This window comes from Daphnia magna, linkage group LG2, assembly GCF_020631705.1.
Source record: "Daphnia magna isolate NIES linkage group LG2, ASM2063170v1.1, whole genome shotgun sequence".
NCBI classification, from domain to species: domain Eukaryota; kingdom Metazoa; phylum Arthropoda; class Branchiopoda; order Diplostraca; family Daphniidae; genus Daphnia; species Daphnia magna.
This window is the reverse complement of record NC_059183.1, coordinates 16,000,891-16,016,544: the sequence shown is the minus strand read 5'-3', so window position 1 is coordinate 16,016,544 and position 15,654 is coordinate 16,000,891. Positions and strand designations below refer to the sequence as shown.

At 38.5% G+C, this 15,654-nt stretch overlaps 3 protein-coding genes across 7 annotated transcripts; all 3 read left to right on the top strand.

The window, feature by feature from the left end:
• Window positions 1–3: 3 nt before the first annotated feature.
• LOC116934705 (annexin A4) lies at window positions 4–2,940 on the top strand. 5 transcript variants are annotated; one of them, XM_045168640.1, is made up of 12 exons: window positions 25–186; window positions 264–301; window positions 477–629; window positions 838–896; window positions 979–1,096; window positions 1,251–1,458; window positions 1,527–1,562; window positions 1,628–1,671; window positions 1,742–1,829; window positions 1,893–2,072; window positions 2,140–2,321; window positions 2,480–2,940. In XM_045168640.1, the coding sequence occupies exons 5-12, from the start codon at window positions 989–991 to the stop codon at window positions 2,597–2,599; spliced, it is 966 nt and encodes a 321-aa protein (XP_045024575.1). In that variant the 5' UTR covers window positions 25–186; window positions 264–301; window positions 477–629; window positions 838–896; window positions 979–988; the 3' UTR covers window positions 2,600–2,940. The 5 variants fall into 5 exon arrangements, with proteins under 5 accessions (XP_045024573.1, XP_045024574.1, XP_045024572.1 ...); XM_045168638.1 differs by lacking the exon at window positions 477–629 and having other exon boundaries at window positions 4–186; window positions 2,140–2,345; window positions 2,444–2,626; XM_045168639.1 differs by lacking the exon at window positions 477–629 and having other exon boundaries at window positions 7–186; window positions 2,509–2,940.
• A 1,944-nt stretch (window positions 2,941–4,884) lies between these two features.
• Window positions 4,885–9,908, top strand: LOC116916925 (regulator of nonsense transcripts 1). The gene is made up of 13 exons (XM_032922230.2): window positions 4,885–5,204; window positions 5,264–5,515; window positions 5,581–5,753; window positions 5,833–6,218; window positions 6,288–6,495; window positions 6,560–6,719; window positions 6,780–7,063; window positions 7,127–7,385; window positions 7,444–7,932; window positions 7,996–8,355; window positions 8,418–8,855; window positions 8,920–9,105; window positions 9,183–9,908. Exons 1-13 carry the CDS (start codon window positions 5,019–5,021, stop codon window positions 9,189–9,191), a joined length of 3,390 nt encoding a protein of 1,129 aa, XP_032778121.1. The 5' UTR covers window positions 4,885–5,018; the 3' UTR covers window positions 9,192–9,908.
• A 3,973-nt stretch (window positions 9,909–13,881) lies between these two features.
• LOC116925634 lies at window positions 13,882–15,522 on the top strand. The gene is made up of 5 exons (XM_032932380.2): window positions 13,882–14,393; window positions 14,465–14,569; window positions 14,630–14,758; window positions 14,828–15,234; window positions 15,306–15,522. The coding sequence occupies exons 1-5, from the start codon at window positions 14,084–14,086 to the stop codon at window positions 15,498–15,500; spliced, it is 1,146 nt and encodes a 381-aa protein (XP_032788271.2). The 5' UTR covers window positions 13,882–14,083; the 3' UTR covers window positions 15,501–15,522.
• Window positions 15,523–15,654: the final 132 nt, after the last annotated feature.

Below are 15,654 nucleotides of genomic sequence, written 5' to 3'. Positions count from 1 at the left end.
GAAACTGGTTTTTTGATAGCGAATGTGGTTTCCAGTTGCCTGGTGAGCACCTCCTTTACGGTTTGGTGCTCTTCGTGTCAAGATCAGTCCGTCCAGATTCCTTAATAATATGGTTTCGTTCGTAGTAAACAGACGTGCATTTCGTTTACTTTTGGAAGACATCAAACTATTTAACTAATCTGCGAAGTAAGTTTTAAAGTGCTTCAGCAAATCTTTTGTGACATTTGATGTTGGTAGATTAACGAATTGGTTTTCTCTCACAGTGTCGGTGTCCTGGTTTGGCGACAACGAAACTGTCAAGGTATGTTACGTTTTTTTTAGTAGCATTAGAAAAATGGAGGAATTTAAAAGTAAAGATAAATTCATTTACGGGGAAAGGATCCAACAGAAGCCCCTACGGCTCATCTGAAATTACATTCCATAGTTAACAGTCGTGCATGCTTGCTTTGCTTGGCCTACTTGTGATTTTTCTCCAGGCGATTGCCAGTGATCGTCCGCATGGGATATGTTCAAAAAGGTGTTAGAGCCAAATTCTTTGCAAATATCCGGCTGTGATTAGGACCTTGCTCTCTGCCGGATTGAGCAATTATTTGGAGGGAATTATTTTCAACTTCTTACTAACTTCGAAGGTATTGAGATTCTCCTCGAGCTTAAAACAATGATGAAATAGCTATCCCAGACTGGTTCCATAACGACATCATCAGGCAGTATTTAACCAATGCAAAAAATTACCTGCATAAGTACATTCACTCGTTAAGCCCATGGAAGATTAATGTCAGCTATTTAATTTAAGTTTTTAATGTTTAACGGATCAATTTATTTTACAATACTCAACAGGAATTTCCATCTGTGCTGCCTGCCCCCCATTTCGACCCCCAATATGACGTTAGAGAATTGTAAATATTATTGTGATTATTTTTACGTCCATTATTATCTCGTCTAACTGGGACGTTATTACACGGTTTTTTTTTTTTTCAGACGAGCTGCCATGAGAGGCTTTGGCACAGATGAACAAGCCCTCATTGACATTCTTTGCCAACGATCCAATGACCAGCGTCAGTCGATTATGGAACACTATGGCCGCATTGTTGCTCGGGTAAAAATAAAATTTTTTCTAAAACTATCAAAATTTTTTGCACAAATTCCAATTACTCTGCTACGGGAATCCTCGACTAAGGCATTTGTAATGTCTAACTGCATCCGCCAAGAGAAACCACTGTGTAAACTAATCTTACCCTTAACTTATGTAGCCCTTAATTGCTGATCTCAAAAGCGAACTGAGCGGAAATTTCAAGAATGTTATCATCGGCCTGATGTTTCCGACGAATCACTACTGCGCCAAACAATTGCACAAAGCCATGAAAGGCATTGTTAGAATCAAGGAGGATGTTTTGGTAGAAATCCTCTGCTCCCGATCTTATGAAGAAATAGAAAAGATTGCTGCTGCTTACCAATCATGTAAAGTATAGATTTCAAATGAATTTTACTCAATTTTTATCGTGTCTTTTTTGTAATAATTAAAATAGTGTATGGCACCACGCTAATAGAAGATGTCAGAAAAGGTATAATTATTTCAGTTGTAGAGACAAACACATAAAATTTTAATGTAGTTACAATTGTTTAAAAGGAACTTCTGGAACATTTCGACAATTGCTCATCATGACTCTCCAGGTTAAAACTTTTCATGGCAATAAGTTTTCCTAATGAAAATTTTAAAATGAGAAACCGTTTACACTTGTAGAAAATGACGGACCAGAGTAATGGCTATGGCGATTGGGCTTACGATCCAGTTAAGGCAAAAGACCAGGCCAAAATTCTCTACAAAGCTGGTAATTGTAAAATTAAAGGTACGATTTTTTAAAATGTAGTCTATAATCAACAACGTGTAATAGGTGAGCGAAAAATAGAAACAGATGTAAATGTTTTTCTCGACATTTTCGGTTTTGCCGTTCAACGCCGTCGACAAGTTACCATAATTTTCCACGAATACGAAAAGATTTCAGGGAAAACTATAGAACACCTAATGAAATCAAAAGTATCTGGTGCAGTATTAAATGGTCTACTAACAACAGGTATGTTTCTTTTAAAAATACGTCAACTACGAAATGTTATCTCAAATCGGTTATGTTATCTTGTCAGTGAAAACAATCCGCAATCGACCAGCTTATTTTGCCGAACGGTTGAAAATTGCCATAAGTGGTTGGGGAACAGATAATGATACATTAATTCGCATCATTCTTAGTCGCTGTGAAATTGATTTAACCAACATTATGTACGAGTACAAACGCATGTATGGCAAATCTCTGTTTGATGCCGTAAAAGTAAGTTCTTTTCTGCTAGCATACATAGATATTAAACAAAGGTAGGGTCAAGCCTACCTAGCGGCGTTCAGGCACCCTTCACGAAACGCACCGCAGGGGGTACCTTGGACTTAATAAGGTCTATACCCATTCTGATATGTTAATTCTCGACACTATAGGAAGATACTTCTGGTTATTACCGACGCAGTCTTCTCACTCTCCTTGGAATTGAGCCACTGGTTCGATTGAGTTCATCTTTCTGTTCTTCGTGTACTGTTTCTTGCGGAATTACGCCTTAAAAAAACACTAGTCCTCATTGCTCTGTGGCACCATTCATCAATTGGAAGGAAGAAGAAATTTTAAACAAATAATAATCGCTACTAAACCCTCATAATGCTGGTCCATTGGACAACTCAATGAGAATCCAGTTAGGAGTTCTCTCAGGAGTCCCACATGTTTTCGCTCCGTAAATGTGAATCCTTGCCACTCACAGTACGTTATTATTCCGTAATTTATTGAATCACTGCGTTAAAATAAGCTGTGGACACATTGCTAAGTTTAAAGTGAATCAGATAAATACTAAAGTGTATCTTAAAGAAAATTCACCTCCTATGTGAGAAAAGAGTTCAATTTAAAAGAATCTAAGCTTCCGATTCAATAACTGAAGGAGTCTAAAGGGGGTTTCTTCTTTAGCTATTTAGGAAAAAGATGTTAAATAGTCCTGTATACGACAAACCGACCCGCATCTATCTAATCACCTTGTTATAGCGGCCCAATCCTAATGTCAAATTATTAGCGTTGGAGTCGCAATAACAAGGCGATATAATATAAATATTTTAGAACTGAACCTATTTGCTGTTCCAACCCAATAATTTATTAGCTGTTGAGTCGCTAATAACAAGGCGATATCATACAAATATTCTAGATCGAATCTATTGCGTTCAACCGCTAACAAAGACGGTTTTGACTGCTTCCAAGCCAATCAGAGGGCCAGAAAGGTCCGTTTTCTTGTTTTTCTGGCTTTCTCGCTTTAGCGTTCACGAGGAGGGCGCTTGCGTTTAACGTCGGGGCCCCCGGGGCGACGTTAACGCAGCCCCTTCCGAGCACGGTCGAAGCGCCACACGGCGCGAGACACCGTACCGTATGTCGTACAAAAGTTAAATCATTTCCTTCCTCGTGAACGCTATAGCGTGAAAGCACTGAAATAAACAAGGAAAACGGCCTTATACGGCCGTTATTAGCTTGTTATTAGCTTGTTATTACCTTATCACCTTGTTATTAGCGACTCCATCAGCTAATAAATACATTTTTTTAGCGGTTGGAACAGCAAATAGGTTCAAGTATCTAAGAATATTTGTATGATATCGCCTTGTTATTAGCGACTCCAACAGCTAATAAAATTTGACTATTAGCGGTTGGAGCCGCTAATAACAAGGTGATATAAGATAAGATGCGGGATCGGTTTGTCAGCTAATAACAGAGACATATTTAACATCGGTTTATTCGCTAAAATAGCCAATGAAGACGACCCAGTCTAAAGCATTTACCCGAAAAGAACGTGGAATGAAAACTTTAAAATGCGTCATGGTTATCACATTTGAAAACCCAGGCCAGGCAATTAAAGAATTAAGCTAGAAAGTACAAAAAAAAAAAAAATCATATTTTTTACGTTCAATTTCAAGCCGTGTTAATTTAATGGCAGTTATAGCGCTTATGGTTAAAGACACATATTTTTACTTCTTAGCGTTTTGTGACTCGTACTTGGCACTCATCGTGTGTTTACTCGTGAAGATATAGTTTATCTAGGAACTCGGAACTGGGTTACCTTTCGTCTTCGGTTGTAAAATTATAGCCACGTTATATTTCCATTTCAGTTAATCTGTCATTCTGTTGAACTCTTTAACGCATTGTTATTTAAATTCAGCAAATAACAGAAAAACAAATCTTAGGTATCCAAATATCCATGGACAAAAACCCATTCCTCTCTGGATTGATGTTGGTCTACAAATCTCGGGAAGCCAGTTTTTTCTGCGATACCCGGGCGATACCTAACGATTTCGATTGTTAGTGGAATTTTGTAAGACAATCAAATGAAGTTCTATCTTCAGTTTTGTTCAGAATAACATTTACCGGTACAGTTAAAAATACAAAAAAAAGTGTGGATTATTTCGTGATGTTAGGCTGGTACACCTGCATAATAATAAGTGCATGCTCAAAAGCTAGTTATTGAACACAAGTTCTCGAATATGTCATTCTTGCGGCATGCTTGCGGTATTTCAATTGTCGTTTAAGAAAACAGAGCTCGATCCCACGTGAAACAGGTCTGTTACAAAAATTGTACTGCCTTATAATTGTTTATAAATTGTGTAACCATGCCACAGGCAGTTCTCAACGGAAGCGAGCAGCACGTTACATAATTTAATATCTCGCGAATCGCGATACACCACAAGAATTTGTTATCCATGGTAGAATTATCTCATTCTGCTACAGTACCAGTTTAATAAGGTTTTGACAGGCCCATCCAGCGCACATACACTACTTCGTACCTCCCGCGATTAGCCCACTACATTTCAAAAGATTGCGCAAGAGGGCGGTTGCAGCATACACCGAACCAGGAGATGGCGCTGAAATGAAGTAAAAGGAAATTGGCAGAGCGTTAAAAACACATGCGAGTTTTTACGGTTGTAACGTCATTAATTGCTATTCCATCTTGGCAAAATGAGTGTGGACACTTTTGGACCCAATTCGCAAACGCTCACTTTCCTTGACACTGAGGAAAATGATCTTCTTGGGGCAGACACTCAGGGAACCGATTTCGACTTTCGCGATTTTACCTTGCCGAGTCAGACCCAGGCTTCACAAATTGATCATGCTAGCCTTCACAAATCAATGGGAAAGCACCAGGTAAAATCTCAAACATATGTTTTGGTTGGAAACTTTCAATAACATAAGTTTACTTGCAGGCTAATGGGTTGGAGTCGATTGATTCCCAGCTTGCTTCCGCGATGAAAAATTTGAATGATCTACAATTTGAAGAAGAGGATGAAGAAGGCTATTACAGCAAAGATTTGCCACCACATGCTTGCAAGTATTGTGGTATTCACGATCCTGGTTGTGTTGTGATGTGCAACATTTGTAAGAAATGGTTCTGCAACGGCAAAGGAAATACTTCTGGTTCCCATATTGTTAACCATCTGGTCCGAGCAAAACATAAGGTAAACCTTGCTTGAAGCTGATGCAAATCATTTCAAAAATTATATCTCTTCAAACTTTTCTTCAGGAGGTTACTCTACACCGAGATGGACCTTTGGGTGAAACAGTTCTGGAATGTTATTCCTGTGGAGTCAGAAATGTTTTCGTCTTGGGCTTTATACCAGCTAAGGCTGATTCAGTTGTTGTGCTGCTCTGTCGCCAACCTTGTGCTGCTCAGTCATCACTAAAAGATATGAACTGGTAAGCTTGTTCATCAGGGAGATCTTGAATGCCTCTTCTAATATTTTGTTTACTTTATTTTTGTTTTTTTCCTCATTAGGGACATTGAACAATGGAAACCTCTTATAGCCGACCGTTGTTTCCTCAGTTGGCTTGTCCGAAGCCCTTCAGAGGCTGAACAGATGAGAGCTCGTCAATTGACGGCCCAGCAGTTGAACCGTTTAGAAGAAATGTGGAAAGAGAAACCTGAAGCTAGCTTTGAAGACCTTGAACGTCCTGGTGTTGACGAAGAACCGCAACATGTGTTGCTTCGATACGAGGATGGCTACCAATATCAGAATATATTTGGCCCGCTAGTGAAACTTGAAGCTGACTACGATCGACGAGTCAAAGAAGCCCAAACCCAAGATAACGTTCACGTTCGTTGGGATGTTGGTCTCAATAAAAAGACGGTTGCTTACTTTAGTCTTCAAAAGACAGACAGTGGTAATGTCGTAACATTTTCATGGTTAATATGCCATTTTTTCATTCTGTTTCACATTTCTTTTAAATCAGATATGAAACTGATGCATGGTGACGAGCTCAGATTGCGTTACCTTGGAGAATTACACAAACCATGGACTGGTTTAGGCCACGTGATAAAACTCCCTGACAACTATGGCGAAGAAGTCGGAATTGAATTAAAGAATTCAAACGGAGCTCCGACAGAATGTTCTACTAATTTTGTTGTAGATTTTGTCTGGAAGTCCACGTCGTTTGATAGGTAACGTCCCATTAACTGAATACTTCAAGTAGACATTTTTGCTAATGCAAGAAAACTTTTACAGGATGCAATCAGCTTTGAGGAAATTTGCAGTTGATGAAAGCAGTGTATCAGCTTACATTTATCATCGTTTGCTCGGCCACGAGGTTGAAGATGTCGTCTTCCGCCTTCATCTTCCCAAACATTTTTCGGCTCCTGACCTGCCTGAGCTTAATCGATCTCAGGTAATACACTGCGAATACGAAGTCCGTACATTTTTTATTTTCATGTATTTATTATTGCAGGTTTTTGCCGTGAAACAAGCAGTTCAACGCCCATTAACATTAATTCAAGGACCTCCTGGCACTGGAAAGACGGTTACATCGGCCACCATCGTGTACCATTTGGCCAAATTAGGTTCGGGACCAGTATTAGTTTGCGCGCCGTCAAATATCGCTGTAGATCAACTGACCGAAAAAATTCATAGAACTGGTTTAAAAGTGGTCCGTTTGTGCGCCAAATCGAGAGAGGCTATTGATTCACCCGTATCGTTCTTGGCCTTACATAATCAAGTGCGGTGCCTCGAAGGGTAAACAGTAATTTGACGATGCCTTTCGTCACAGGGATAATTTACCGCTTGAATTTATTGCAGGGCTTCCGAATTACGGAAGTTGGTTCAGCTAAAAGAAGAAGTCGGTGAACTGTCACAAGGAGATGAAAAGCGATACCGTATGCTGAAGCGGCAAGCAGAACGAGAGCTACTTGAGGCAGCGGATGTTTTGGCTTGCACCTGCGTTGGTGCTGGTGATGTTCGCCTGGCCCGAATAAAATTTGCTTCTATCTTGATTGACGAATCTATGCAAGCCACCGAACCTGAATGCATGGTTCCTGTTGTTCTGGGGGCTAGACAGGTATAGAATTTATAACTTGGTGAAATTGCTTTATTTCAACTTTTTCATTTGTTTCTAGCTCATTCTTGTTGGGGATCATTGTCAGTTGGGACCAGTTGTGATGTGTAAACCAGCTGCTAAAGCTGGTCTCTCGCAATCACTTTTCGAACGATTAGTAGTGCTTGGCATCCGACCCTTTCGGTTGGAAGTGCAGTACCGTATGCATCCACGGCTATCTGAGTTTCCATCGAATTTCTTTTATGAGGGCTCACTGCAGAACGGTGTTTGCGCTGAGGATCGAATTCTTCGCGGTGTAGATTTCCCCTGGCCAATGCCAGACAGACCCATGTTCTTCTACGTCACGTTGGGCCAGGAAGAAATTGCTGGCTCCGGCACGTCGTATTTGAATAGAACAGAAGCATCAAATGTGGAGAAAATAGCCACACGCTTTCTCCGTTCCGGAGTCAAGCCAGAACAAATTGGCATCATCACACCCTATGAAGGTCAAAGAGCTTATCTTGTTCAATATATGCAACACCAAGGATCACTCCATGCGAAATTATATCAAGTAAAAACAAATAACGTTCGTGAAATTCAAGAGCTGTATAATATATTTTGTTTTGTCTCGTAGGATATCGAAATTGCTAGCGTAGATGCCTTTCAGGGTCGAGAAAAGGACATTATTATCATGTCGTGTGTTCGCTCCAACGAAAATCAAGGGATCGGTTTTCTCAATGATCCTCGTCGTTTGAACGTTGCTATGACTCGTGCACGTTATGGAATCATTATTGTTGGCAATCCAAAAGTTTTGGCCAAGCAACCTGTATGGAATCACCTGCTTCATTTTTACAAGGAAAATCATGTGCTCACAGAGGGAGCTCTCAACAACCTGAAAGAATCGATGATGCAGTTTCCCAAGCCAAAGAAACCTATTAACAGTTTTAACCCTGGTCAACACTTTATGTCTACGGCCGTTTACGACGCACGTCAGGTATTTAACACTTGGACAAGAAAAAGTTTTTCTTTTACATTATCGATCGGTTTCGTTAAAAGGCTATGGTACCTGGTTCCGTCTACGATCGATCGGGTGGAGGTCAACCACCGAACAACAACGGTATAAGCACCTATATACCTCGAGCGACAGCCAATGTTGGAGATCCTTACAGCCGTCTACATGATCCAATTGGCTACATTGCTCCCGAGAGGGCACAGGCCGCCCTCTCTGCAATGCCCGTTCCGCTAGGCGTCTTTATGAATATGACACACGTCCCTCCTAGATTCCATGGTCAGCAACCACAAGGATTGCATAGTAATTCGAAGCCTAATCAAAGGCCAAAAGAAAGTGCCCGTGCAAGTGGACCTCGCGCTGGAAAAGTTTCAAGCAAAGGGGGTTCTTCGTTGTTCACACAATCGCTTTCGCAGAATACCCAGGATGTTTCTACTCAGCCTTTTAGCCAGGGAGGCATGGCGTTGACCCAAGGAATGTCCCAGGTATTAAACCGAGGCGCTTACCGTTTTCGTCCATCTCGTTTCTAAATCTTTAGTTGTCGTACAGGGTATGTCGCAGACAGTTTCGGGTTTCGGCGCCCTATCGCAGTCGGGTCTATCTCAGTTAGATCCTTCACAAGACCCATACCTGTCGTCAGATTATCAGTCACAAATGGATGGGTTGCTCTCCCAAGATTCGACGTACCAAGGAGGGCGTTCGGCGTTCTTCCGCCATGGCTCCCAATTCACGCAGGTAGGCTGGCAGAAAGAATAGTGACCATTTTTTAACGCTGTATGTGTCATTTTAAAATTTTCATTTTGTTCTTGTAGCCATACTGAAAACTGTAAGGCGTTGCAGTAAAAAGAAGACCTAGAAAATTGACGATGACGACGCCTGGCGGCAGCCGACCGTATTTGAAATTCATCTTGCAGTTAAAGATAAGAGGAAAGGGGAAATCCAACGTTCATCAACTGACAGCTCGAGAGACCAATGCCCATCTATCAAATGGCCTTTAACCTCACACCACAAGCAGCACTAGCAATATGCCGTTGAAGCAAGAGAGCGGTGTCGAGACGAACGAGCCGATAATGGAGCTGATGGGCTTCACAAATTAATGTCGAAAAATACGGGAAACAGCTGCTACGCCCATACCACCTAACACAGTAGTGGACCCTACCTAAGTCTGTTTCTAGTGGGTTGGAAGCCAACCCTTCGACAAAGTGATGTTTTTTCTCCGACAAAACGTCACCCAAAATTAGAATGCTTCTTTTGTAGGACCCCTCAGTTGATAACGCGTTTAAAGCTTAGTGAACTGATTTTTTTGATGGTTTATTTCTCTTGTTTGTTTTCTCTCCAGTCGACCGATGCTTTCTCTGTTTCTTTTCAGACTCTTCGGCTTTCTTTACCTATACTTTTACATGCAAATTTAGTTGTCTATTCATTTCGCGAGGTCTAAGTGTGGGTTACTGGATGTCTACTATTTGCTATTGCTGAGCTCTTAGCGCTCTTTTTGTAGGAAACAAATTCACAACAGAATACACTTTGTTTCATGGGAATTCAGTACCCTTTTATTAATGGGATTCAATGCCGGACATAATTTTGGTTTTCAAAGGAAATAAGCTATAATGGGTAATGGAAACAAGTGGAAACGATTGACAAAAGTAGTGGATTTTCACTTTATGATAACTAAAGTTGTTAAGCAATCCCAATTTGTATTTACTCATTTGTTACTACCGATATATGATATATTTGTATAACCTATACCTTCAGCTCAACGGGCCAATGTTCAACAATTAAGCCATGAATCATGTTAATAGACCTTCAGCGGATGCTGAGTTGCTCGATCTCGCAATTCAGCCCAACCCCATCTGGTGTTTTAGTCCCATAAGGCCCTCTTGAGAAAAAGTGTTTTTTTTTTTTTTATCTTAGCATTATCAGAGAGACAGAGACACAGCAACACAAACTTCAACTGTTCACGGACTATGTTCCGATCTCGCTGTCGTCTAAATCGGACCTTCTAGCGGGAAAAATCGGATCTATGTCCGATTTTTCCACAAGATGCCATTTTATATTCTTTCACTAGACGGCTCTAGTGATCGGACGTACATCCGTTCTCCAAAAATTTCGAATTCAAAATCAATGGGCATTATTGAACGGGCATTGATCCGTTCACGGAAACGCTAATTCGTCAACAACCGGTCCGTGGCGGGCGTTCCAATTTTGTGTGATTGTCATTATTTACGTTTATTGTTTTTGTTTTTTCTTTTTATTTGTTGTATTTGTGTTTGTTTTTTTAAATCTGTATATATGTTTAAAAGAATACAATTTTTTAGTGAAAAAAATTGCTGTATCCTGTATTTTATTTCTTTTAGAACCACGAAACAAATTTTACATTACAACAGAAGTAAGAATATATTATTATTTGATAGGTAATATTAATGAATTTCTTACCATTTAACGAATTTTATTTAGGATTAGTGAAATGATAAAATTTTTACAGTCTTACTCAGCCAAAGCTTTAAATTTGCATTCAGTGTGTTGGCTGCGTTTTCCATCCACGTTGGGAAGTACACTTTTTTATTAAGAAGGTAATCTATTGTGGCATTGTAAAAAAATTAACACACTTATCAAACAGGTAACTTATTTCAAAAAATTGTAATGTTATAGCCCTGACATCACTCTTTTATTTTCCCTTTTCCAGGTATCGGAATCCCACTAGGTTGACCGGGGCAACAACAAACAATTGAATAGTCAATTAGAAAGCAACCTTCTAAGCCTAGCATCAATAACTAAGAATAAACCATTAAAGCTAATTAGGTATTTTTTTATGTAAAAATGTAATTAAATAATGAAATAATCAAAACAATTTGTTCGTGTCACTCTTCACTCATTGTATTTGCTTTATGTTCTTTATGAATAAAACACTGTATGCTTACTCTTTAAAACAAATTGAGTTTTTATTTAAAATGTATTTGTGTTAACATACATTCTTGGTAATTTAAAACGTTGGAATAATAATAATGAGAAGTTAGAATTCAAATTTGAATTACGCGCGTCATCAAAATGGCCGCCGCAATGGATGGGGGGGGGCAAAGGGGTACATTTATTGTAATTTGCGGTTCTTAAACTATAAAAATCGAAGTAAATATCACATCAAAACATGCTAGAGATAATAAAGAATCTCAATAATATATTTTCTGTTTATTTTGGTGTATATTAGAAACCAAACAACGTACCCAAAAATATCTGTTTTTGGCCCCTCCCCCCCCCCCTAAAATGTCATAAAATAAAATAATTAATTACGAGCTAAGTTTTCAGCGAATTTTCGTAAGTTTTACGGCAATCGATAGGTATTTAAAAGCGCTATCTATTTGGTGAATTTCATCAAAAAATATTGAAAAGGAAAAAAATTCGAAATGAATAAAATTTTTTTCATTTAATCGATCAAGCGCAGTATTGGACCTAAGCGACAAAACGCAAAAAAATTTATTTCATTTAGAATTTTTTTCCTATTCAATATTTTTTGATGAAATTCACCAAATAGATAGCGCTTTTAAATACCTATCGATTGCCGTAAAACTTACGAAAATTCGCTGAAAACTTAGCTCGTAATTAATTATTTTATTTTATGACATTTTAGGGGAGGGGGAGGGGCCAAAAACAGATATTTTTGGGTACGTTGTTTGGTTTCTAATATACACCAAAATAAACAGAAAATATATTATTGAGATTCTTTATTATCTCTAGCATGTTTTGATGTGATATTTACTTCGATTTTTATAGTTTAAGAACCGCAAATTACAATAAAATGTACCCCCTTGGCCCCTTCCCGGTGCGGCCATTTTGATGACGCGCGTAATTCAAATTTGAATTCTAACTTCTCATTATTATTATTCCAACGTTTTAAATTACCAAGAATGTATGTTAACACAAATACATTTTAAATAAAAACTCAATTTGTTTTAAAGAGTAAGCATACAGTGTTTTATTCATAAAGAACATAAAGCAAATACAATGAGTGAAGAGTGACACGAACAAATTGTTTTGATTATTTCATTATTTAATTACATTTTTACATAAAAAAATACCTAATTAGCTTTAATGGTTTATTCTTAGTTATTGATGCTAGGCTTAGAAGGTTGCTTTCTAATTGACTATTCAATTGTTTGTTGTTGCCCCGGTCAACCTAGTGGGATTCCGATACCTGGAAAAGGGAAAATAAAAGAGTGATGTCAGGGCTATAACATTACAATTTTTTGAAATAAGTTACCTGTTTGATAAGTGTGTTAATTTTTTTACAATGCCACAATAGATTACCTTCTTAATAAAAAGTGTACTTCCCAACGTGGATGGAAAACGCAGCCAACACACTGAATGCAAATTTAAAGCTTTGGCTGAGTAAGACTGTAAAAATTTTATGCATTTCACTAATCCTAAATAAAATTCGTTAAATGGTAAGAAATTCATTAATATTACCTATCAAATAATAATATATTCTTACTTCTGTTGTAATGTAAAATTTGTTTCGTGGTTCTAAAAGAAATAAAATACAGGATACAGCAATTTTTTTCACTAAAAAATTGTATTCTTTAAACATATATACAGATTTAAAAAAACAAACACAAATACAACAAATAAAAAGAAAAAACAAAAACAATAAACGTAAATAATGACAATCACACAAAATTGGAACGCCCGCCACGGACCGGTTGTTGACGAATTAGCGTTTCCGTGAACGGATCAATGCCCGTTCAATAATGCCCATTGATTTTGAATTCGAAATTTTTGGAGAACGGATGTACGTCCGATCACTAGAGCCGTCTAGTGAAAGAATATAAAATGGCATCTTGTGGAAAAATCGGACATAGATCCGATTTTTCCCGCTAGAAGGTCCGATTTAGACGACAGCGAGATCGGAACATAGTCCGTGAACAGTTGAAGTTTGTGTTGGACACAGACCTAGGGCACAGACAACGAAGTGAAAAACTCGATCAGCCCCATAAGACTGAAGAGGATGCTCCTGGGCGATGCTCGTAACTGCCACCAGGTTCGCGTCGTGTATTTTAGGCCTCTTTTCCCTATTTTTCAGATGTATAGAGCCCATCGTGCAGGGTTTCACGATCTGAAAAATAGGGAAAAGAGGGGGTAAACGTATAATTTTATTACCATACCAAAGAATTAGAATAAAATTTTGAAATAATTCACGGGGTACAGGAAGGGGATCTAGAAAATTAAGGTGTACAGTTGATGACGTAAAGTTAAATACAATTCCCGCCAATAGTCCAATACGTGTGTGTGAACTGTGAAGCACGTATTCAGTACTAACATCATGGTGTAAAAGGGAGGTGTACCAACTCTTCAGTTAAGAAGGGTATCTCTTGTGAAGCCTCTTTGTGGTACCAGTAGCATGGTGTATTAGTATGGTGGGGGAACTTTTGTTGGAATCGGCTATCTCGAATGAAGCCAGTTCCCGGACAAGAGGCGGAGCTTAGTGCAAAAGTCGAAATTCCTAACAGCCAATTGCAGGGCTGGTCACCAATTGTCGGTGCCCTCTATGAACCAAAATACTAACTTCTTTCATAATTTAGAAATTTCGGTTCTCGTTCGTTCGAATACGGCCATTACGTATGAATGCGATGTAACCGTTTCAGTGATGTGTGATTTGAAAGTTATCGAAAAATGGTGAAACGGTGTTTTATAGAAGATTGTTGTACTGGAAGAGACCAAGAAAATGGTCCAGCTAAACAAAACAGCACAGTTGACTTTTGAATGCAGAGTTTGTTTGAACACTTATCAGAGTAAGAGGGAACTGAATTCCCATTTGCATGCTGCCCAACATTTAAGATCTCTTTCAAGAGCCACTCTACCTGAAAATGATCAGCATTTTCCAAGCCGGAAACGAGTATTTTTGGGATTCAGTTGTAAAGTTTGCTCACATCAATTCGAGACACACAGTGAATTAAGAAAACATCTTTCAGACTTTGATCATCATTGGACACCAAAACGATCAAGGGAAATGTCAAACCAAGACAGAAATTCATGTAAAGAAAATGTCATAAATATATCTTTAACTTAATTCATCCCTAAAGCCATACATTTTTTAATTTTCTAGATAAACACGAAAATAACTCGAGGCGTCACAGGCATCAATCTTCCACCGATGTAAGATTAGACAAATCTTTGGATTGGCCAAATCGAGATCTCTTCGACGCAGAAAGTATACTTCGATTAAAATGTATTGTATAATTTCTTTCAAAATTGTGCTTCGTTTCTTTAGATGAGAGAGCTAAGTCTAGTCTTTCTTTACGGTCGTATGGATCTACAGACCTGATATTGGATACTCCTGTTACCATGCTAGAAAAGAATGCACGCATATTAAACGATGGTATTTATAACTCCAGAACGGGTAAGAAATTACAGAATAAATTATTAGTTTAGGTTAATTAACTGCTTTTTTTCATGAATGGTTGCACAGAGAAAACTTACGAGGTCAACGTGAAAGTACATAAACATTCTTCTAATTATGAAACAGACAACGATCCTTCCTTTATAACAAGTCCAGATAACTCAGTTCTGTTGCAATCTAAAGTGTCTATTGAAGTGTCTTCTATGTCCGAGAGCCATAAAGGAGTGGCTGTTATTCCGACCGAATCGGCCACTCGGACAAAAGATCCTCGTCAGAATTTTTTGTGCAGCAGATCAGATGCAGTCAGAACACAACCTAAAATTCAAAATACCAGTGCGTCACAGACAACTCTAGAAGGCTGGCGCCTTACCATTTTGAGTACAATTGGTCTTACAGAGGAGTTATTGTACCCTATCGACCCAACTGAGAAGTACGACTTTGTCCTCACTGCCAGATGGAACCAGGATCCTTTGGAGGTAAATAATTTTAAATGGATCTAGTATCTTAACATTACATTTTAATTAATTTTTCATTTCTTTTATCTTAGCGCCTCTTTGGACAAATTCGTGCATTCGACACCCATCCAACTGCAACGAGTTTCCTTCACATCATTCGAATGATGTCTCTTTACACGCCCGCTAAGACAATGCTTAGAAACGCAAATGTTGAAAATGATGCATGCTATCAAAAGAAAAAGCTAGTGTTCAAAAAAGTTTCAAACTCGGAACTACAGCGCATGTAAATACAAAGTAATCTCAATTAAATTTCTTTGCTTCAATTTATTTTCATATTTTTGGTTATTTCATACAATTTTAATATAACACAAATCTACTTAGTCTAATAACAATCAAAATAGGATATTATAGGTTACTAAGTACACAAGCAATGCAATCGGA

What these genes read in the sequence shown, in the direction of transcription:
- LOC116925634 (XM_032932380.2), top strand. Translation starts at nt 14,084, where the DNA reads ATGGTCCAGCTAAACAAAACAGCACAGTTGACTTTTGAATGCAGAGTT. An exon ending in AAACCAAGACAGAAATTCAT is followed by an intron (nt 14,394 to 14,464) that starts GTAAAGAAAATG and finishes TTAATTTTCTAG; the next exon opens with ATAAACACGAAAATAACTCG. An exon ending in GGAACCAGGATCCTTTGGAG is followed by an intron (nt 15,235 to 15,305) that starts GTAAATAATTTT and finishes CTTTTATCTTAG; the next exon opens with CGCCTCTTTGGACAAATTCG.
- LOC116934705 (XM_045168637.1), top strand. An exon ending in TGCTCATCATGACTCTCCAG is followed by an intron (nt 1,672 to 1,741) that starts GTTAAAACTTTT and finishes TTACACTTGTAG; the next exon opens with AAAATGACGGACCAGAGTAA. An exon ending in AAATGGTCTACTAACAACAG is followed by an intron (nt 2,073 to 2,139) that starts GTATGTTTCTTT and finishes TTATCTTGTCAG; the next exon opens with TGAAAACAATCCGCAATCGA.
- LOC116916925 (XM_032922230.2), top strand. Translation starts at nt 5,019, where the DNA reads ATGAGTGTGGACACTTTTGGACCCAATTCGCAAACGCTCACTTTCCTT. An exon ending in AATCAATGGGAAAGCACCAG is followed by an intron (nt 5,205 to 5,263) that starts GTAAAATCTCAA and finishes GTTTACTTGCAG; the next exon opens with GCTAATGGGTTGGAGTCGAT. An exon ending in TCTTCAAAAGACAGACAGTG is followed by an intron (nt 6,219 to 6,287) that starts GTAATGTCGTAA and finishes CTTTTAAATCAG; the next exon opens with ATATGAAACTGATGCATGGT.